General features: G+C 35.4%; 1 protein-coding gene, 1 long non-coding RNA gene and 2 other non-coding genes across 4 annotated transcripts; 2 read left to right on the top strand and 2 right to left on the bottom strand.

Moving 5' to 3' along the window:
• The first annotated feature begins 323 nt into the window (after window positions 1-323).
• On the top strand, window positions 324-824 carry LOC132051177 (histone H2B-like). The gene has a single exon (XM_059442436.1). It carries the CDS (start codon window positions 364-366, stop codon window positions 793-795), a length of 432 nt encoding a protein of 143 aa, XP_059298419.1. The 5' UTR covers window positions 324-363; the 3' UTR covers window positions 796-824.
• A 2,203-nt stretch (window positions 825-3,027) lies between these two features.
• On the top strand, window positions 3,028-3,099 carry TRNAC-GCA (transfer RNA cysteine (anticodon GCA)). Its single transcript has one exon. It is a non-coding gene; the product is annotated as a tRNA-Cys (tRNA).
• A 202-nt stretch (window positions 3,100-3,301) lies between these two features.
• On the bottom strand, window positions 3,302-3,375 carry TRNAV-AAC (transfer RNA valine (anticodon AAC)). The gene has a single exon. It is a non-coding gene; the product is annotated as a tRNA-Val (tRNA).
• A 3,093-nt stretch (window positions 3,376-6,468) lies between these two features.
• Window positions 6,469-7,989, bottom strand: LOC132051178 (uncharacterized). The gene is made up of 2 exons (XR_009413617.1): window positions 7,539-7,989; window positions 6,469-7,371 (listed from the first exon to the last, which is right to left on the bottom strand). It is a non-coding gene; the product is annotated as an uncharacterized LOC132051178 (long non-coding RNA).
• Between the last annotated feature and the right edge of the window lie 10,131 nt (window positions 7,990-18,120).

Here is an 18,120-nt window from a genome sequence, read left to right on the forward strand (position 1 = left end):
TTTTAATTTTTGTAAGAAATGAAAAACTTTAAACCAAATTCTTCTAACCAACGTAACAAACCAAAACATTAGTGTTGTTTTTACTCATTCCTCCCCTCTTTTGACGCCATTATTACCGTAACAAATGATCTACACGTGCACAACTCCACTATCCTCTTGTAGCCGTTGATCTCCTCTTAACCTCCAACCCAAACGCTTCTAATCACTCCACGTCATCAATCCTCGTCACTCTTCTTTCTCCAATCAAAACAAACCTCAATTACCTATAAATAACTAACCAACTCCCATGCATACTTCTCCATCATACAAAAATTTTCTCTTCTCTGTATCATTCCAATTTTAGCTAAATTTTTACACTATTCTATGGCTCCTAAGGCGGAAAAGAAACCCGCAGCATCGGAAAAACCTTCTGATGAGAAAGTCCCAGCGGAGAAGAAACCAAAAGCCGGAAAAAAGCTTCCTACGAAGGATGTGGGCCCTGGTATCGGAGAAAAGAAGAAGAAGAAGGTGAAGAAGAGTTCCGAGACATATAAGATCTATATATTCAAAGTGTTGAAACAAGTGCATCCTGATATTGGTATTTCAAGCAAAGCGATGGGAATAATGAACAGTTTTATTAATGATATATTTGAGAAATTGGCGCAAGAATCATCTAAGCTTGCAAGATATAATAAGAAACCTACAATTACGTCGAGGGAAATTCAGACTGCTGTTAGATTGGTTTTGCCTGGTGAATTGGCTAAGCATGCTGTATCTGAAGGGACAAAAGCAGTTACCAAGTTTACAAGCTCTTAGATTTATTAGGGTTATTTTGAGAATTGTTCATTAGGTAGAATTGATAATCTTTTTTTTTTATTTCTTATATTCTGTTTTGATGAGATAATGTAAAGTACAATGTTGTTGACTTGTTGCTAATCAATGAAATCTACTTTTACCATATTGGTGTACTTGATCCGCTAATGTGGATGTTGTAATTAAATACTTTTAGTGGGAGTTTGGATATAACAAATGTGAAATTTGAAAAACGAACCTGTTTGGGAAAACAATTGAAATAGGGTAGTATTTGGAAACTGGGGTTGTGTTTGGCCATGAATACACCTTTGAAAAATTTTGAATTTTTGTGACTGATTTGGGGTGAAAAATGTGAAAATAAGTATTTGGAGTTTTTTGAATTCCTGAATTCAACTTCAAGTTGAATTATGAAAAATTGGACTAACAATTTTATGTCCAAACATGATTTTGAAATACAATTTTGAATGAAAGTGAAAATTATCCATGGTCATACGGGCCCTTAAGAAGAAGAAGGTGAAGAAGAGTTTGGAGACGTATAAGATTTATATATTCAAAGTGTTGAAACAAGTGCATCCTGATATTGGTATTTGGAGCAAAACTATTGAAATAATGAACAGTTTTATTAACGATATATTTGACAAATTGGGTCGGAGTGAGTATTTTGTTTTGATGGTATAACGTAAAGTATAATGCTGTTGCAAATCAATGAAATCTACTTTTACCATATTCTGTTTAGATGATCTGCTTTTGCGGATGTAGTTGTAATTATATATTGTTATTTTCAAGAGTGTTTTGAGATTGTTAAAACAAATCATGGCGATGTTTTATTTCTGTTGCAAAACATTTTAGCGTATTGGAACATTGTAATTGTGTGTTAATGTTCCAATACGCTAAAAGAAAATGTAACCGATGCAGGAATGTAGGAAAGAAAAAAGACGACAAAATAGCAAATGCACAAAACAAATGTAGTAACAAATATCAATATACAGTAGCGAAAAAGAAACTATGTAGCTATCTAAAACATACGACTACAAGTACGATAAAGACTTCAAGACTTACTAACCTTCTACCCTAATCCTCGACCTCCATACCTCTGTATTCAAAAAATTAAAACTAGAATGGGGACTTATTGGGAATGGTAAATTCACTGTAAAATCCTGTTATATAAATTCATGCGGGGACAAAAGGTAATTGAAAAATGGCCATGGAAGTCTCTAGATAAACTTAAATTTCCAACCACAATTGCATGTTTCAGCTGTCTAGCCTTTCTTAAGCAAGTTTATTATTCAGATAGTCACTCAACTAATACTAGTTATTATCTCAGAAACACTTTCTTTGTTAAAGGAAATTTGAAGTCAAGAAGAAAAGTGATTTTCTAAGATAATAACTGTTAGTTGAGTAACCATTTGAAAAATCAAACCTTTTCTCAAGCAAGGCTAACCAACTGTTCGTACAGGAGAATTTCAGTAAAAGAGAAGTTTCTTTCTGTAGCATAAGCCAATGTGCCTACAGTATTCAGAGGATATTTGAGACCCTCTACACAAGTTGGTGTCTATTGATCTTGGTAATTCCATTAACAGGATCTGGAAGGTGGTACCCACTTGCATTTTCTTGACGTAATTGGACAGAGAAATCATAGATGCTTTAATGGGATTTCAACTCCCAATCATTCCCTTAAAGCTAGGTGCCTAATGAATCCTTTTATTTTTTTCCGATATAAACCAAGTAATGTAGATAGTGACCATTTTATTGGGCCGAGGGGGATCCCAACTGCATTTGGCACAAATAATTAAAATTATTATTTTTATGTATATATAGTAGATGTTGAACTCTTTGGCTTATTGGTATGTTTAATTTTTTATATTTTTGAATCCTTTCAATGAAAATCCTGACTTGCTGGATTTTATGTAGGAGCCACCAGATCAACGTACATGAGCTAACTCCTCTTTAGTTCATCTTTTGTTATCAAGATCTACTGGATGCACATGAGTGAAATATTCTTTACTTTATCAACAACAACAAAAAAAAAATTGCCTCTTATCTGTAAGTGTAAGTAAAGAAGCCAAGAAAGAGACCAATTGATTGAGACAATTAGTTGTTCCTTTTTGCAATACGAACTGAATCATGGCCAGAATTTTGGATTTAGCTGGCCTAGGAATATGTTGAAACTTCACATTTGACTATATATGCTTACGTACGTCTTGTTAAAATATAACTGAAATCAAACCAACAAAAGGGTCCATAGCTCAGTGGTAGAGCATTTGACTGCAGATCAAGAGGTCACCGATTCGAACCCGGTTGGGCCCTTTCAATAATTTTTTTATTTTTTCTTTATCACTTCCTTCGGGACCAAAAAAAAAAAAAAAGGAAATGCAATTTATGAAACTCCAACTGCAATAAAAAAGGACTTGTCTTTGGGACCCAATTTGGCTAAATTCTGCATTGCTTTACAAACAACAGCCCGCTGAAGGAAATCGATTTATAAGAAAAATAAGCAGGAAAAATAAATTGGCTTCGCCCGGACTCGAACCGGAGACCTTCAGTGTGTTAGACTGACGTGATAACCAACTACACCACGAAACCTCAGATGCCTGATAATTGCCTAATTATCTATCTAAATGATTGTCTTGTTAACAAACAAAAATATGAAAAGTAAAAAATTAATTCTTACAAGGACTTTTAAAGAGAATATATCACATCGGTGACGGGTGAGGACCCTCGGCTTCTTATAATGCTTGGTAGATCCTCCTTTCTTTGATCTAACTTTTGAGTTATGAGTTAGGCTCAAAACTTAATTTGACATGATATCAGAACAATACTCATCTCACCGGTGGTTAATTTAACTTCAATTCTTAATTAAAAATAAATTTAGATTTGATGTTTTGAACCATCTCGTGCCTCGATATAGTCTCTAGATTTGATATTCTTTGACGACTTGCTTTCTTTCGGACTTCAATTATGACTTTTAAAGAACTTCTTCTGTGTAGTTAACATTTTGCTGGTGTTGCTCTTCTCCATTATAACCAAAAAGGAAAATCAAACACTCATTAGTGTGCCAAGTGCCAACTAGTACTCTTCTCTCATTTTACATGATAGCGCTCCAAATTCGAGAGTCAGGCAAGAAAATTTTTTACCCTACTATTTTATTATGCTCTTCAAATATTTAAATTGTTAATTATTACGATTTATATATTTTTATGTGATTTTGAAATCCATAAATTATTTTTAAAAAATTAAAAACTATATGTCCGAATTCCTGATCAAAATAAAAAAATTTGACTCGAAAAATTCAAATTGTACTGCGTAAATTGAGAAAGGAGAAAGCAAAAAGTTACCATTAGTGCCAACTACAGTTACCATTAGTACCAACTACTGGTTTTTTTTAATTCAAATGAGGTCACAAAGTATCATTTCATTCAATTCGCATAAGCATGAATGTAAGAATGGAACATCTTAAGTCAAAAGTTAGGTTCATAAATATATATACTTTTTAAGTGTGAGTAATCATTTTGTCCTTGAGCAAAACAAAAAAATCACCTCTCATTAAATGATTTTATTTTAGAAATTAGTATAAAGTAATATACGACACAACACAACATATTACGCTCTCATAATCATAACTAGATGGGCAAGCACGGGCCCAACATGTAAGTTGTTGTACCTTTTAAAATTTAATCAAAATGATGAAACGCCATAAGGAAATTCTAGCTTTGATTTGCCTATCGTGTGGATAAATTCATCTACACTTACATCAAAACAATGTTATCTTAGATCAAATATGCATATGATACTGATATGAGAAGCTAGGAGAATACTAATTGCCCGATTTAATTAGATGAATTTTAGTGTGAAACGATCAAACTTGAAGTGTAAATTTCCTGAATATACTTAAAAATGAAAATATTTTGCTGCCAAAGTGTTCAGGAACCTTCACCAAAGAGGACAGCATATCACACTTAAAGGAGTACTAAACTCCCATCCAGATTTGGAGTACAAGTCACTTTCCAGAAGAAGAAAAAAGAAAGAAGAAAATTGACGCATTAGATTATTCAAGGCAGAATCCAACTTCAATAATTCTCGTGGTTTCTGCTTCCTCACCAACCGTGAAACATAGAGGCGCAAATCTCATTCTGCCTTTGGTACAGTGAATCTTCTCAATGCTTTTAGAAATTACAGGTTTCACTCCCCACAAGAGTTTTCATCACTTAAATATGCACAGAGAAGACTGAACAAAATTTCCAGCAGCAATGTTCAAAAACCCACCAGGATAGGGGGCCCTGTAGCCCAAATCTTGCGAACTTCCACTCCTATACTTGACTCCAAGATCATAGTGTCTTGCGCGGAAAACTTGTATTCCTCAAAGTATCATGTATTTAAGAAATGTTATCAAGAAATAAGCTCTAAAGCGCCTAGTACTATGATGTTTCAGATTTTAAAATGTATAAAAGAACTTTTAATTGGATAATGTGAAATGTATAGAAGTCAGGGGAATGGTTGGATAACTGGTTTATATGCCTCCAACTCGAGATTTTGATTCATAGAACTGGCCATCAAATGTATATTCATCCAAACTCTTTCTTCATGTGAAAGATCTTAAAAGGAAAGACGCAATAGAAAGATTAGCAACCTAAAGGAGGAAAGTTCCACAAACATAAAGTTCCTCCAATGAAAATTCATAAATTATTCTTTAGGCTAACTTCCCCTTTTAACAGCTTGTTTAGAAGGCAGATGATGGCAAAAGCACCACATCCATAATGTCATCATTGCCACGATGACTATAATATGATGTGAAGTCATAGCTATCAACATCCTGCCCAATAAGGTACTTAGCAGGACTATATTCGTGAATGCTTCCAGTAGGTGAAATTTGTTACCATCACAAAAGTTCAACAAGCAGTAGGCATGCTTCAGATCCGCATCCTTCACCTTATGGGGCTTTGGATGCCACTAACTGAACTAAAAGGACTTGCGGAAAGTATGTAGGTTCTCCACTGGCTTACCACATATAAGTGTCTCACATAAAATTTTGAATAGAGAAGTTCCTTTCGAGAGATGACAATTGCGCTTTCCTTCTAAATCAATTAAAATACAATCACGTTCATATACCTCACATCCTCTTTTTTTTTTTTTTTCCTCAATTGAGTAGATATATATGGCAAAGGTTTAATTAGTAACTATTAACTAATGCCACAATAAAGAAAACCAGAAATTCTCATCTCCAATGGAATTATTGCTACAGCAGATAGAGGAAACAATTTAGTCTTACGAACAGTGCTGCAGTCCATCAATTCTTTCCCTTTTGTAGTGGACATTAAATTTATGAAGATGGACATACTATACCGCTATGAAGCCAAAGACTTGGGAAATGGATACACTAACCCAATCTGAAGCTATCATGCAAGGGTTCGATGCATAAATTAAAACAATTGTCAACACCAATCCAGTTGTATCAATCTCTCCTAGGTTTGCTGCCCTTGTGATAATTTCAAGTTCTACAAATATCGCTTCAATAAGATTATTCGTTTCATTGCTACTCATGGTCAACCAAATAAAATAATTAATAAAATACATACATGTTACATTTCATGTAAAACAAACCCAAAAAATACTAAATAGAGACCAAGACAAACCATATACTAACAGAAAACCAACTCTACAAATAGGCCTAACTCTAACCTAACACACTGGAGACTGTCAATTGACGTCGTCTGCTTTCCTGTTATGTAAAATGGAAAACTGAAAGATGAGAAAAAGAAGTTTCCCCCTGTATTCTGGTTCATGTTCCCTAATCTACCATCTTGGGTAAACCTGCCTCAAATATCTACTATCCTATACCCAATGAATTTTATTATAAAGGGAGAACAAGTTCACATCAGGTTGGTGACTCTTGAATAATAAGCTAAACAAAGTATGGAGCATCAGCAACATAGTAGACTATTGCGTCATTTTCCTTTTGTTAACATAGTAAATTCATAATCTCTAATTAGTGAATTGCTACTGATAGTCTAGCTTCATAATAGATAATTAAAATAAATTGCAGTAAAGAGGACACATCCAATGACAATGACATAACTACCTCACCCATCTTCATTCAATCGAAGCAAATAAAAGGAATTCAAGATACACATGGTGAAGCAAATTGAAAATGGCTTGAAAGGTAATAAAATTACTTGTCGATTCCAAAACAATACTTAACATTCATGAAAAGAGGTACATACCACAATAAGGAGATGAAGGTACCTCATTGTTGTGTGTCAACTTGAAGGGGGAAAGATTGCAATCTGCAAAATCAGGAGCCAAGTTTTACACACCTTTTAAATCTTAAAAGATCCTAAATGGTGAGTAGACAATCAAAATGAAGAAAATTCCAACATTCTTGATATTTCAAGTACCATAACGGTAACATGCACAGATAAAATAGAAAGAGAAAACACAAAATTAGAGTTAGAAGGTAGAATAGAAATTAGAGAGCAAAAACAGAGGAAAACTTTAAACAAAACATGGATCATGCCTTTTATTGCAGCTGCCCTCTCTTAAATTCATCTCAAAGTTCATACACACTGTGATCATTTAGTACACCTGTCAAAACGGAAAAACAAAGAACATCAATTCATCTAGACATATTATCAAACAACGCGGGTGCACCAGTGTGACATTAGTATCTATTTCTAAATATGCATGAGTAAATCAGGGCATCTAGAAAATTCAATAGACGACAACCCAAAAGAAAAAAAATGGATAACTACCCAAACTTGATTCAGATGACCAGCGTTTCCTGAAGTTTGAGCAAGAGATATTGTCTCCATCTTCTTGAATAGGTTGTTAAGGAATTGTCTTCGTTTATAATCTATTTCAAAAAAAGCATAAAGAGACCGGGGAAAGAGAAAATTGCTACATCCATAATCTCCCTATCATTATATTCTCTGAAAACTATCATCAATTGCAAAAGAAAGAAGAAAGAAAAATCACAAGAGACCTGAAACTGGAGGAGTGCAGGAGAAAGAGAACTTCAGAGATCCTAGTCTGAAGCTTCGAGACTCAATGTTTGCTGATGAGAGTATCGAGCGTTGGTGATATAATAGTGCAAATACACGTGTCGACAGGGCAAGAACGAAAGAATGAAATACCCAATAGAATAAGCCCAAGTTTAGAGTACATTTCAAACAGCTTATGGTACAACCTGTTTCTGCTGTGTTCGTCCACACCAAGTCTCGTTTCTATATATTAGTAAAATAATTGGCCTCATTAACCAAGCAGATATAAACAGAACTAACTTGCTACCTAAAATAACTATGACCTGAAGCCTAATGCATAGATCTAGGACTCTATGTTTTATGCCATGAAGAACTTTTCTATGCCTTCGGCTGCGAATCTGCAATGGAATGGAGCTTCCTTTCCACTCCTCTAGCTTTTATCTCCAATAGTGTTCTACTACAAATTCATTTTTGAAGTTTCTTCTCACTTCCTCTAAGCATTTGAATTTGACAACAATGAACCATCTAAATAAAGGGGCAACAGTTCCTATTGCCACCCCAATAATCTGAATAACAAAAATCCACATTGTTGGCCACTTATAATCTGAATCACTGTCACTATATCCTTTATAAACTATGTGCATTCGGGTTCCTGCTTCGCCTAAAGTGAGGGCATTTAGTAGACAGATTGCACCTGTAGTTGTGCTGGTTACTGAACGCACGATCATGAATTGCAAGGGAAAAAACCTAATTTCTTAAACTGGTGTTGCCCTTTCTTTTTCTTCATAAAATTTAAAAATTGGAAGAAACCTAAGATTGCTATGAACACCAAATTCCTGAAAATCAACATAATAGCCATACAAAATTCCACAATAAATTACCAAACCACCAGAAAACCTATCATATACTCATCAAAAGTAGTGGAATAACATACCCAACAAAAAAAGAGGATTTTTTTAATCATCGCAATCGGTAGAAACACCAGAGAAATTCAAAGAGTGTTCCAAGAAACTTACCAGAAAAGCACTTATAGAGTGAGATGGAAGCAATAAGACTTGAGTGCTTGTTAATTTTGTTTGAGCAGAGACTGAATATATGGGCAGTGGAAATCAACTTACTGTACCTCCGAAATACAGCAACACCGGGGGGGAACTCGAATCAAAGCACGATAATCTGAATTGAGGAGCAGTATGAGGGTAGAAGCAGAGAAGGAGAAGCAAGAGAAAATTTGATGGGTCCATTTTGTTTCTAGAATAAGGGAGAAGAATTAATATACAGAGTGAGTTGAGTTCCAAATTTGCCCAAAATAAACATTAAAAATACATTTTTGCAAATTAAAAATAATCTCAAACGTAGAGAAGAAAACATGTATGCAGAGGTGCATTCTTACTTGAGAAACCAAACAAATAGATATGGGATATGAGTGACAACTAAAAAGTTTACCATAGAAATACATCTCTCTCATGTTAAATCAAACACATTTAAGATATTTTTAAGCAAAAAATGCCATGAAGTGCAAACTCGGTTCTACCCACTCCAAAAGAACAAAAAATTCATACTAAAGCATAATTTTGCACAACCAAAATTTGAGCACAACAAAAATCTGAAGAAGAAAAAAAAAAAAAAGACGCACCAGAGTATTTCTTGCCGAACTTACATTCAAAATCATAGAGAATTCCATACAAACTTGTAGAAAAATTAGCAATAAATTATGCAAAAGAATAAATAAACCAACATTGAACCAAATATGGATGAACTTTTAAAAATAATGCAAGAGAAAGACAAAACAGGGAAAACTTACCAGGCTGTAAAAGGAAAAGAAGACAGAATTGGAGTAAGAGATGGATGATTCTAGAGTGTATAGTGTATCTGAAAGGGTGAAGTACACGTGATTTGGTAAATCAAAGGTGTAGTACACGTGTCACTTTTTGCTAATAAAATAGGCCCAATATAAAGTACAATTCACAGTGCTTTTTGTACATGTCAAAATTGCTGTGTTCGTCCCATGCGTTCGTCCAACCCCACTCACATTTCTATACAGTAGAGATATTTAGTTTACATTGCACAGCCAATAAATTTTGCATTCTGTGTACCCTTATATATTAGTTTATTGTATTTGTCCACTCATATAAGAAGTGTATCTATTGTTGAAAATCTTACGGAAAATACTCGATCACGAATATTGTAGGGAATTCTCGAACAATCTCGTAGCTTGAGATGTGTCAATTAAGACACTGTCCTTAAGGATATTTCACCCGATATGAGTATATCCCCCAGTATTCAGCAAGCTCTTTTTGTACAAAACTAAGAGCCAGAATCTAATAAAAATTTTATAAGAAACAAAACCCAGTACACTAATAGAATATGGGCAATTTGCAAGATTGCCCTTCGCTGGGGTGGTCTTTAATTTTTACCCCTCAAAATGGTGGTCTTTTAAATTTTGCCCTTGACGGTAATTTACATATTAAGACGAGCAGAAATTCTGCGGCGGCACCCTCGCCTTTGCTGCACTTGTTTTTTTTCATAGGCGAAATTTACCCCCCCCCCCCCCGGCCATCTGCAGATTTGCAAAACTCTGCCTTGCGATTTTTTTTTTTTACACCTGAGATGGGGTTCGAACTCACAACCTCGGGGCGTTAGGCCAGGGGTAAATCTTGAAGACCACCAATTTGAAGGACAAAAATTAAAGACCACCCCAAATGAAGGGTAATCCGTGCAAAAAAAAAAAAAGATAGAATATGGGGAAAGAACTTAAGTTCATCTTCTTTCATCCAAAAGAAAATAAGTTGAGATTATATAGTAGTAGGAAGACCCATAGGTAACGTTCTGATAATTGGCATTGAAGAATTGTAGAAGACAAATTCAAATCTTTAATGGCTGAAATTCATGATTGCTACACGTTAGGAATTGTCAAAAAATAATGGCTAATTAAGGGTAGGCATTCAATCACAATAAATGTATTAAAGACCATTAACCAGGTTTCAGTAGAATGACTTTTTGAAATATCTAAATTAATTTTTCTCAACAATCCCCCACTACTTCAAAAGGAATTAAGAAATAGAATGAAATAAGAAATTTTGCTGGATTTTCCATATATAAGTACAATGCGGCGAATTTGGTGTCTCGTAGACTATGAACCAGACCTAGATAAAATAAGATCCTCAATTACCTCGAGCCATGGCCTAGGCGAAATACGGCACCTAGTGCCTTACTGCATGTGATCGAGCGAACCACATGGCTTGCTGAATCATCATGAGGCATGACATGAGCGGAAATATAACGTGAGAATATGATGGGCTTTTAAGAACACACATGAAGTCATAAAAATTAATAAAATACTCATTATAACATCAATGCGGAAATAACATGAGTTGAGCCAAAGATGGCTAAACACCTTGCATGTCTAACATAACTAAACTGACTAGTCTATGAAACCTCTAATCATGAGTCTTGACTGGAAAACGTACTTGCTGGGACAAGGCCCCCAGCATACCTTTAAATGCATAACTAATAAAATAAAGATAACTGACTAAAACCCCGAATGAGATGGGGCTCACCAATAAGCTGATACGAGCGAATCCTACTGAGCAGATGTGGCGTCCTATAAATCCGTACCTGCATCGTGAAATGCAGGCCTCCCGGACAATAAAAGGAGACGTCAGCACATTGAATGTACTGGTAAGTAAAGCAACTGAATGAAATAACATGAGACATGGAAATACCATAATAGAAACTGAACTGAAACGTGATCATGAACATGGGTACATATACATATATAACATGTGTAAAGTATCGTGAGTAGGGAGAGTAGTAAATATAATCGACAATATGGTCTGGTACTTGCGTCCTACCAGCAGAACGCTCATACCTTGCCAGAGACATGAGATTTAATAATATTATGAAAAGATCCAGTCATTATGAGAGATCGTCCTAACCATGGGTGGAGCGATCCTCATCCTACGGTAGCTACGTAGTTTCAGGCTACTTGAAGCCTTTTCAGTAATTAATACAACTCCCAAAAACATGAACATGAAAAATAAGTGGCACTTGTTGCCCATGGCTTTTCATGAATCATAACTTGCATGTACATGGATATCATTCGTATTATTCTTGCATAAACTTATAAAACATATATAGCTTTTCTTGAAAATATCATAATAGTTCATAAACTTGCATGTAAGAACCCATGGAATGCAAGGTATAGGTTTTCATGGATTACGGACAGATTCTCAATAATCATAATGATGTATCAAGAACACGATGAAGAATTTATAACAATTTAATACATAATATAACATGGGGCATGGACCTAGGGTTATCATGAACATGGTTAAAAATCCTAGTTTTCGTAAAGCTTCATACTTTATGAAAAAAGAAGCGTGGGGAAGAACAATGATGTTCCTACACGTAGATAGCAACCCTACATACCTGTTAATGCTCCAAGCTTGAAATAAAAATCTGAATTTGGAAGAAGAATTCCAAGGTTTAAGTCTTGAATCCTTTAAATGGGTTTTCTTGAAAACCCTCTGTGAAGAACAATGATTTCATTATTACATTATGAGAACACATGTTAGGATTGATTTGGAAGGGCTTGGATTGACTTACCTTGATGTTTTGGATTGTTGGGAGAAGAATACCTTCATTCTAGGGTTTAGAGACTTGTGAAAATAAAAATTAAAACTGAAACCAGGTATTTATAGTTTCTGGTGCGAAGAGGGAAATACGGACCAAAATACGATCCGTATTCTGAATTACGGTCCGTAAACCTGGACCATAATTAAGCATGTTTAACAGGACAAAAACATTGTAGCACCTCCATCCCAAATACGGGTCGTATTTCAAAATACGGTCCATATTTAACAATATATAATCCCCAAGTCAAATTCCGTAAATGCACAGTGACTTAGATGCCAAATTACGATTTGGAATACGGGCCGTATATTGAAATACGGTTCGTATTCTGGGGTGTAAATCCCCATCTGACAACTAAAGAGAAATTTTCAATTCCCACATTCTTTATCTGGTTTTCTAAGTCTAGAATCATGAACATAGCCTATTTTAAAGGTACGGGGTGTTACAATAAAACTTATAGAACAAATGGTGAAGTTTAAAACTTCTATGAACTAAGAATTCTTTTGTAATCCCGCCGTCTTATTTTATCGTATTATACTCGCACAATCTTTGTCGTTATCGCGGTTTTGCGCTAAGAAGCCATGCTCGTGTCCTGATATTCGTGAGTGCTCTAGAAATCCGTCACAATTTCATAGAAGAGGCACCACTCCACACTCTTATAGGTCCACCCATCAAGTGTATTCTACAGAGCAATACACCACCTATAAAGGACATGGTAATGGATTAATAGTTTATAACTCAGCCTCACTTTCCCTCGCAGAACTACACTATATTCACACACCATAGGAAGAGACATAATTTGATAGTGCACTTTTGATCAACTAATGACTTGTTATCACCTATATGAACCTAATTCATGGGAGCTCTAATCACATAGGTTGGGGTTACCATCATTGTTAATCTTCTTAAATGACAAAAGTCTCATTCCCCTCGATGTTTCTTTTAGTCTTGTGAATCAGCCAAATTCATGTCAGACTTCACACAATTTTAAAAATTATCACATCTCACAACAGCTTCTCTTTTCACAATATGTCGACAGAAACAATGTTGATTTTGTTACAATTTGAATACTCGCTAAGTAGTTTCTTAACCACTCAGCCTCATAACCTACCAACTCCAAAGTCTCAATTCAGATATCATCATCGAATACTATGTAGTAATTATGCTTTGTTTTTCACCCCCACAAAAGGTGAACACATAATTTATAGTGAATTTTTTTTCCTCATCCGAATCATAGATCCAGTCATCATCATTGTATCTCTATAATACCACAGAAAATCCATTTAATATCCTGATTCATGGTACCTCTCAAATAATTATTTTTTAAAATTAGAATTGATCTCATTATCAACAGCTTCTTTCCAAACCTTTATTTTCAAAAATATTTTGAATAACAAGACCAAGTGAAATATTATCACCTTTAAAAATTCTTTCAACATAACTTTAGTAACACAGCCTAACCCCCACATTTTCAAAAACTCTAAAATAGGGGAATAAAGACACCGTAACCCCCACATTTTCAAAAAAATTTAAGATCGGGGAGCAATATTTTCATAACTCATAAGGAGTATTACTACTTTCTCATCCGATAAATAACAAATAATAATATAACTTAACCCAAAATATTATATTCAACTAATAACCACATTATGTCATCATCAACTAATATTCAGAAAGTACCATTTTTATAAAAAATGAAACGAATCAATATTACTAAGTGATCTCTAAAAAAAAAAAAATAGAAACGTACACTTGATATGACACACATAAGTGAGAGAAAAATATATATAAATAGGGGTGTTCAAATGAGACTGAAAAAACGATCAGAACCGGTAAACCGAGTTAAACCGGCTTGGTTTGACTTGATTGGTTTTACATTTTAAAAAATCGATAACATTTGGTTTGATTTGGTGTTAAACCAAAAAAATCCGAACCAAAACCGAACAAAACCGATACATACATACATATACACACACACACACACACATATTGTCACAACCCGACTAGGGGGCCATGACGGTTACCCGGAGCTGACTACCGAGCACCACTCATCCTGCTAGTCATCGTACTTATCCTGCATTCATCTATTACTCTCACACTTATAGTCATAGGTAAAACCATTTTCACTTTCAAGCATATCTACATTTATATACATAAGCCTTCCGGCTATCAAAACAATATATATATATACAATGAGGAAAATCATGAGACCATATTACTCACACATACGTATCTACAAGCCTCTACTAGTGTACTAGACGTAAGGACGGGACAGGATCCCGTCGTGCCCAAATATGTACACAAAACAATAAATCAAATAGCACCTCCGGAATAATGGAGTGCTCTCGTAAATCTGCTGGTCAGCTCTTATGAATCTGGGCCACTTCCCTGTCTACCTGTGGGCATGAACACAGTGTCCAAAGAGAAAGGACGTCAGTACGAACATTTTACTGAATATGTAAGGAATAACCAATAATAACATATCAATGAAACAAGGAGACATTAAGTGAGGAACAACCTGTAATTGACTGTCACTTAAGACTGAAATAATACATGCTAGCTTACTTCATAAACGTCATCATATCATGTATGCATATATATATATATATATATATAAGCTGCCCGACCATATAGGTACGGTGTGATCATCATTAGCTCGCGTCCAGGCCTCCCGCGTCCGGGGTAACCATCTCATGCCGCCCACTAGTGGTGTCTGCCCATGCCATCTGGACATGGTGTATACGCTGCCCGCCTTAGCGGTGTCTGCTCGACCATATAGGCGCGAAGTAATATCATCATCATAGAATTATCATGAATCATGCATAGAAACTCAAGACAAATTGTAAATCTATCGGGGTGACGTAAGGTCGTGAACCCCCAATCCCATTATGGAGTATTCATAAGCATTCTGCCTCACCTTGAAGGAACTAACATGATAATGTGAGTGTAACAATAATAAGCCATATCAAAGGGGTCATATGAGGATCATTAGCTTTATAGCAATATCATATCATGAACTTTAGGATCTTTAAACTTAGGCTAAACATTGTCATTATCATACTCATAACGTATCTCTTATTTCTATCTCATATGGGGCTCTTCATGAACATAGACTTATAATTTTCGAAATGTAAGAAAGTCATGGAGGATAGGGAAAGTTATGTCATAAGATTCATGCCTTAGAAAAGACGGGACTAGCCTTACATACCTTTTCGTTTAGCTACTCTATCGCTTGAACGTTCCCCTCCAATATTCATATTTCTAACTTCAAAACAGTTCATACCATTATTAGATAATCGATAACATAAACATGCTTGAACTAAGGCTAGAGAAAATTAGGCAAAGATCTCCTTTGTTTATACAACTTTCTCCATATCATGTATCAACTCCCAAACGTCAATAATAACATTCATCATATCATAATCAACAATATTCATTCACCCTACATTATTCAAGTCTCCCAATTTCCATTCCAAATCATCCATAACCATGGCCATGATATAACATTACATTCATCCTCATATAATGTTTCTCCCATGTTCTTAATATCATTTGTAACATAATTATAATCACAACATATCAAGAATCATGATTCATATTAAGCTACTACTCAACAATGTCACTATTCTCATGTTTGTAACCCAATTTCTATTTCCCTCCATAATCCAAGTCTTTTAACCCCTCAATACCCTAAATAACATGAATTGATCATAAAAGTTACCTTTGATTGAGTAGGAATGTGTTTTGGATAGCAATACTCCACTTGAAGAAAACCCTAGCTTCAACTTCCAAGGGATTTCTTGACTCTAGCAACCCCAAAGAGCTTCCTTGCACTCAATTCACTTGAATTTATGATATGAACCTTTGATTTCCCTTGTGTTCTTGAAAATGAAATGTATGGAATGTTCTAGAGACTTGGAGAGAAGTGGAGAAGTGAGGAGAATGAAAATAATGAGGTGGGAACACATTTAAATACTTGGAATACTCAACTTGTCGGACTTATACGGACCATTTATACGGTCCGTATAACATTGTACGGTCTGTATAAGTGTCCGTGGTTCACCATCATGGAAAACATCCTTCCTGTTGGATTTTACGGACCCTTACACGGACCGTATAAAGTTATACGGACCGTTTAAGTGGTCATATAACTCCACTTTTCCGAAATTGTTTCCGTCGTTTCGTTTGATCTCCAATCCTTATGGAACCTTTTTAACACTTGTTTAACACTTCATTAGCAATCTAAGGAGCGTTATAACTCTTCTTTAAGATGTCATTAAGTTAACATTAGCTCGGTACTTTACGAAACTTTTCCAAAACACAACATATACTTTGCCTTTTTCTTAAGGAACTTTCTCCTCTTACTTCCAACGTCTTTGAAATCTTAATTAGAATCGTTAAGTAACCTTTCTTACTTATAGAAACATCGTATTCGTCTCACCCTGCGTTAGTCTATCTATCATACGACTACATGAAATTTTTTGAGGTGTAATATTCTTCCCTCCTTTAAAAACATTCGTCCTAGAATGTTAAATTCTCGGAAATTCTACGAAAATTTCGCCAGAGTTTCCCCTGTAATATGGCTCTACCACCCTGTCACAACAACCCACAATAACAATGCCTCACAGGGCTACGATACAATGACAAAAAAATATGGCCACACATGACCAAAAGTATGAAAAGAAAGCATACATACCTTATAATGTTAATGTTTCATCTTGAATCTCTTCCGCGGGTGGAAATAAGTGTGGGTACTTGGTCTTCATATTTTCTTCCGCTTCCCAAGTCATTTCTTCTCTGTTATTGTTTCTCCATAGGACCTTGACTGAGGCTACCTCTTTATTCCTAAGTCTCCGTACTTGCTTATCTAGTATAGCAATGGGTACCTCTTCATAAGCCAACTTTTTCGTCACTTGAACATCATCAATCAGCACGATTCTAGTGGGATCCCCAACACATTTGCGGAGCATTGATACATGAAAAGCTGGATGGACTGCTTCAAGTTCTGAGGGTAAGTCCAATTCATATGCTACTTGGCCTATCTTGCGAACAATCTTATAATGTCCAATGTATCGAGGACTTAACTTCCCTTTCTTACCAAATCTCATCACGCCCTTCATCGGTGATACCTTTAAGAACACCCAGTCATCAACTTGGAATTCTAAGTCTCGTCGACGGTTGTCCGTATAAAATTTTTGGCGACTCCGGGCTGTCAACAGTAGATCTCGGATAATCTTGATCTTTTCCATCGCTTGCTGAATCAATTCTGGACCTATTAATTGTGTCTCTCTGACTTCAAACCACCCAATTGGCGATCTGCACTTTCTTCCATATAGAGCTTCATACGGGGCCATTTGAATACTAGAATGGTAGCTATTGTTGTATGCAAACTCAATAAAAGGTAAGTGGTCATCCCAACTACCACTAAAATCTAGTACACATGCCCATAACATATCTTCCTAGTTTTCTTACCAATAGGCTCCTTCGTCCAACATGGAAGAATTGGGATGGAACGCTGTGCTAAGCCTTACCTGAGTACCCAAACCTTCTTAGAAAGACTTCCAGAATTTAGCTGTAAATTGTGCTCCTCTGTCTGTGATAATAGATATCGAGACACCATGAAGTCTCACAATCTCCTTAAGGTACAACCTTGCATAATCTTCTGCCGAGTATGTGGTTCTGACTGGAAGAAAATAAGCTGCTTTCGTGAGTCTATCCACGA

The sequence above is a fragment of the Lycium ferocissimum genome, chromosome 3 (assembly GCF_029784015.1).
Source record: "Lycium ferocissimum isolate CSIRO_LF1 chromosome 3, AGI_CSIRO_Lferr_CH_V1, whole genome shotgun sequence".
Lineage (NCBI taxonomy): Eukaryota > Viridiplantae > Streptophyta > Magnoliopsida > Solanales > Solanaceae > Lycium > Lycium ferocissimum.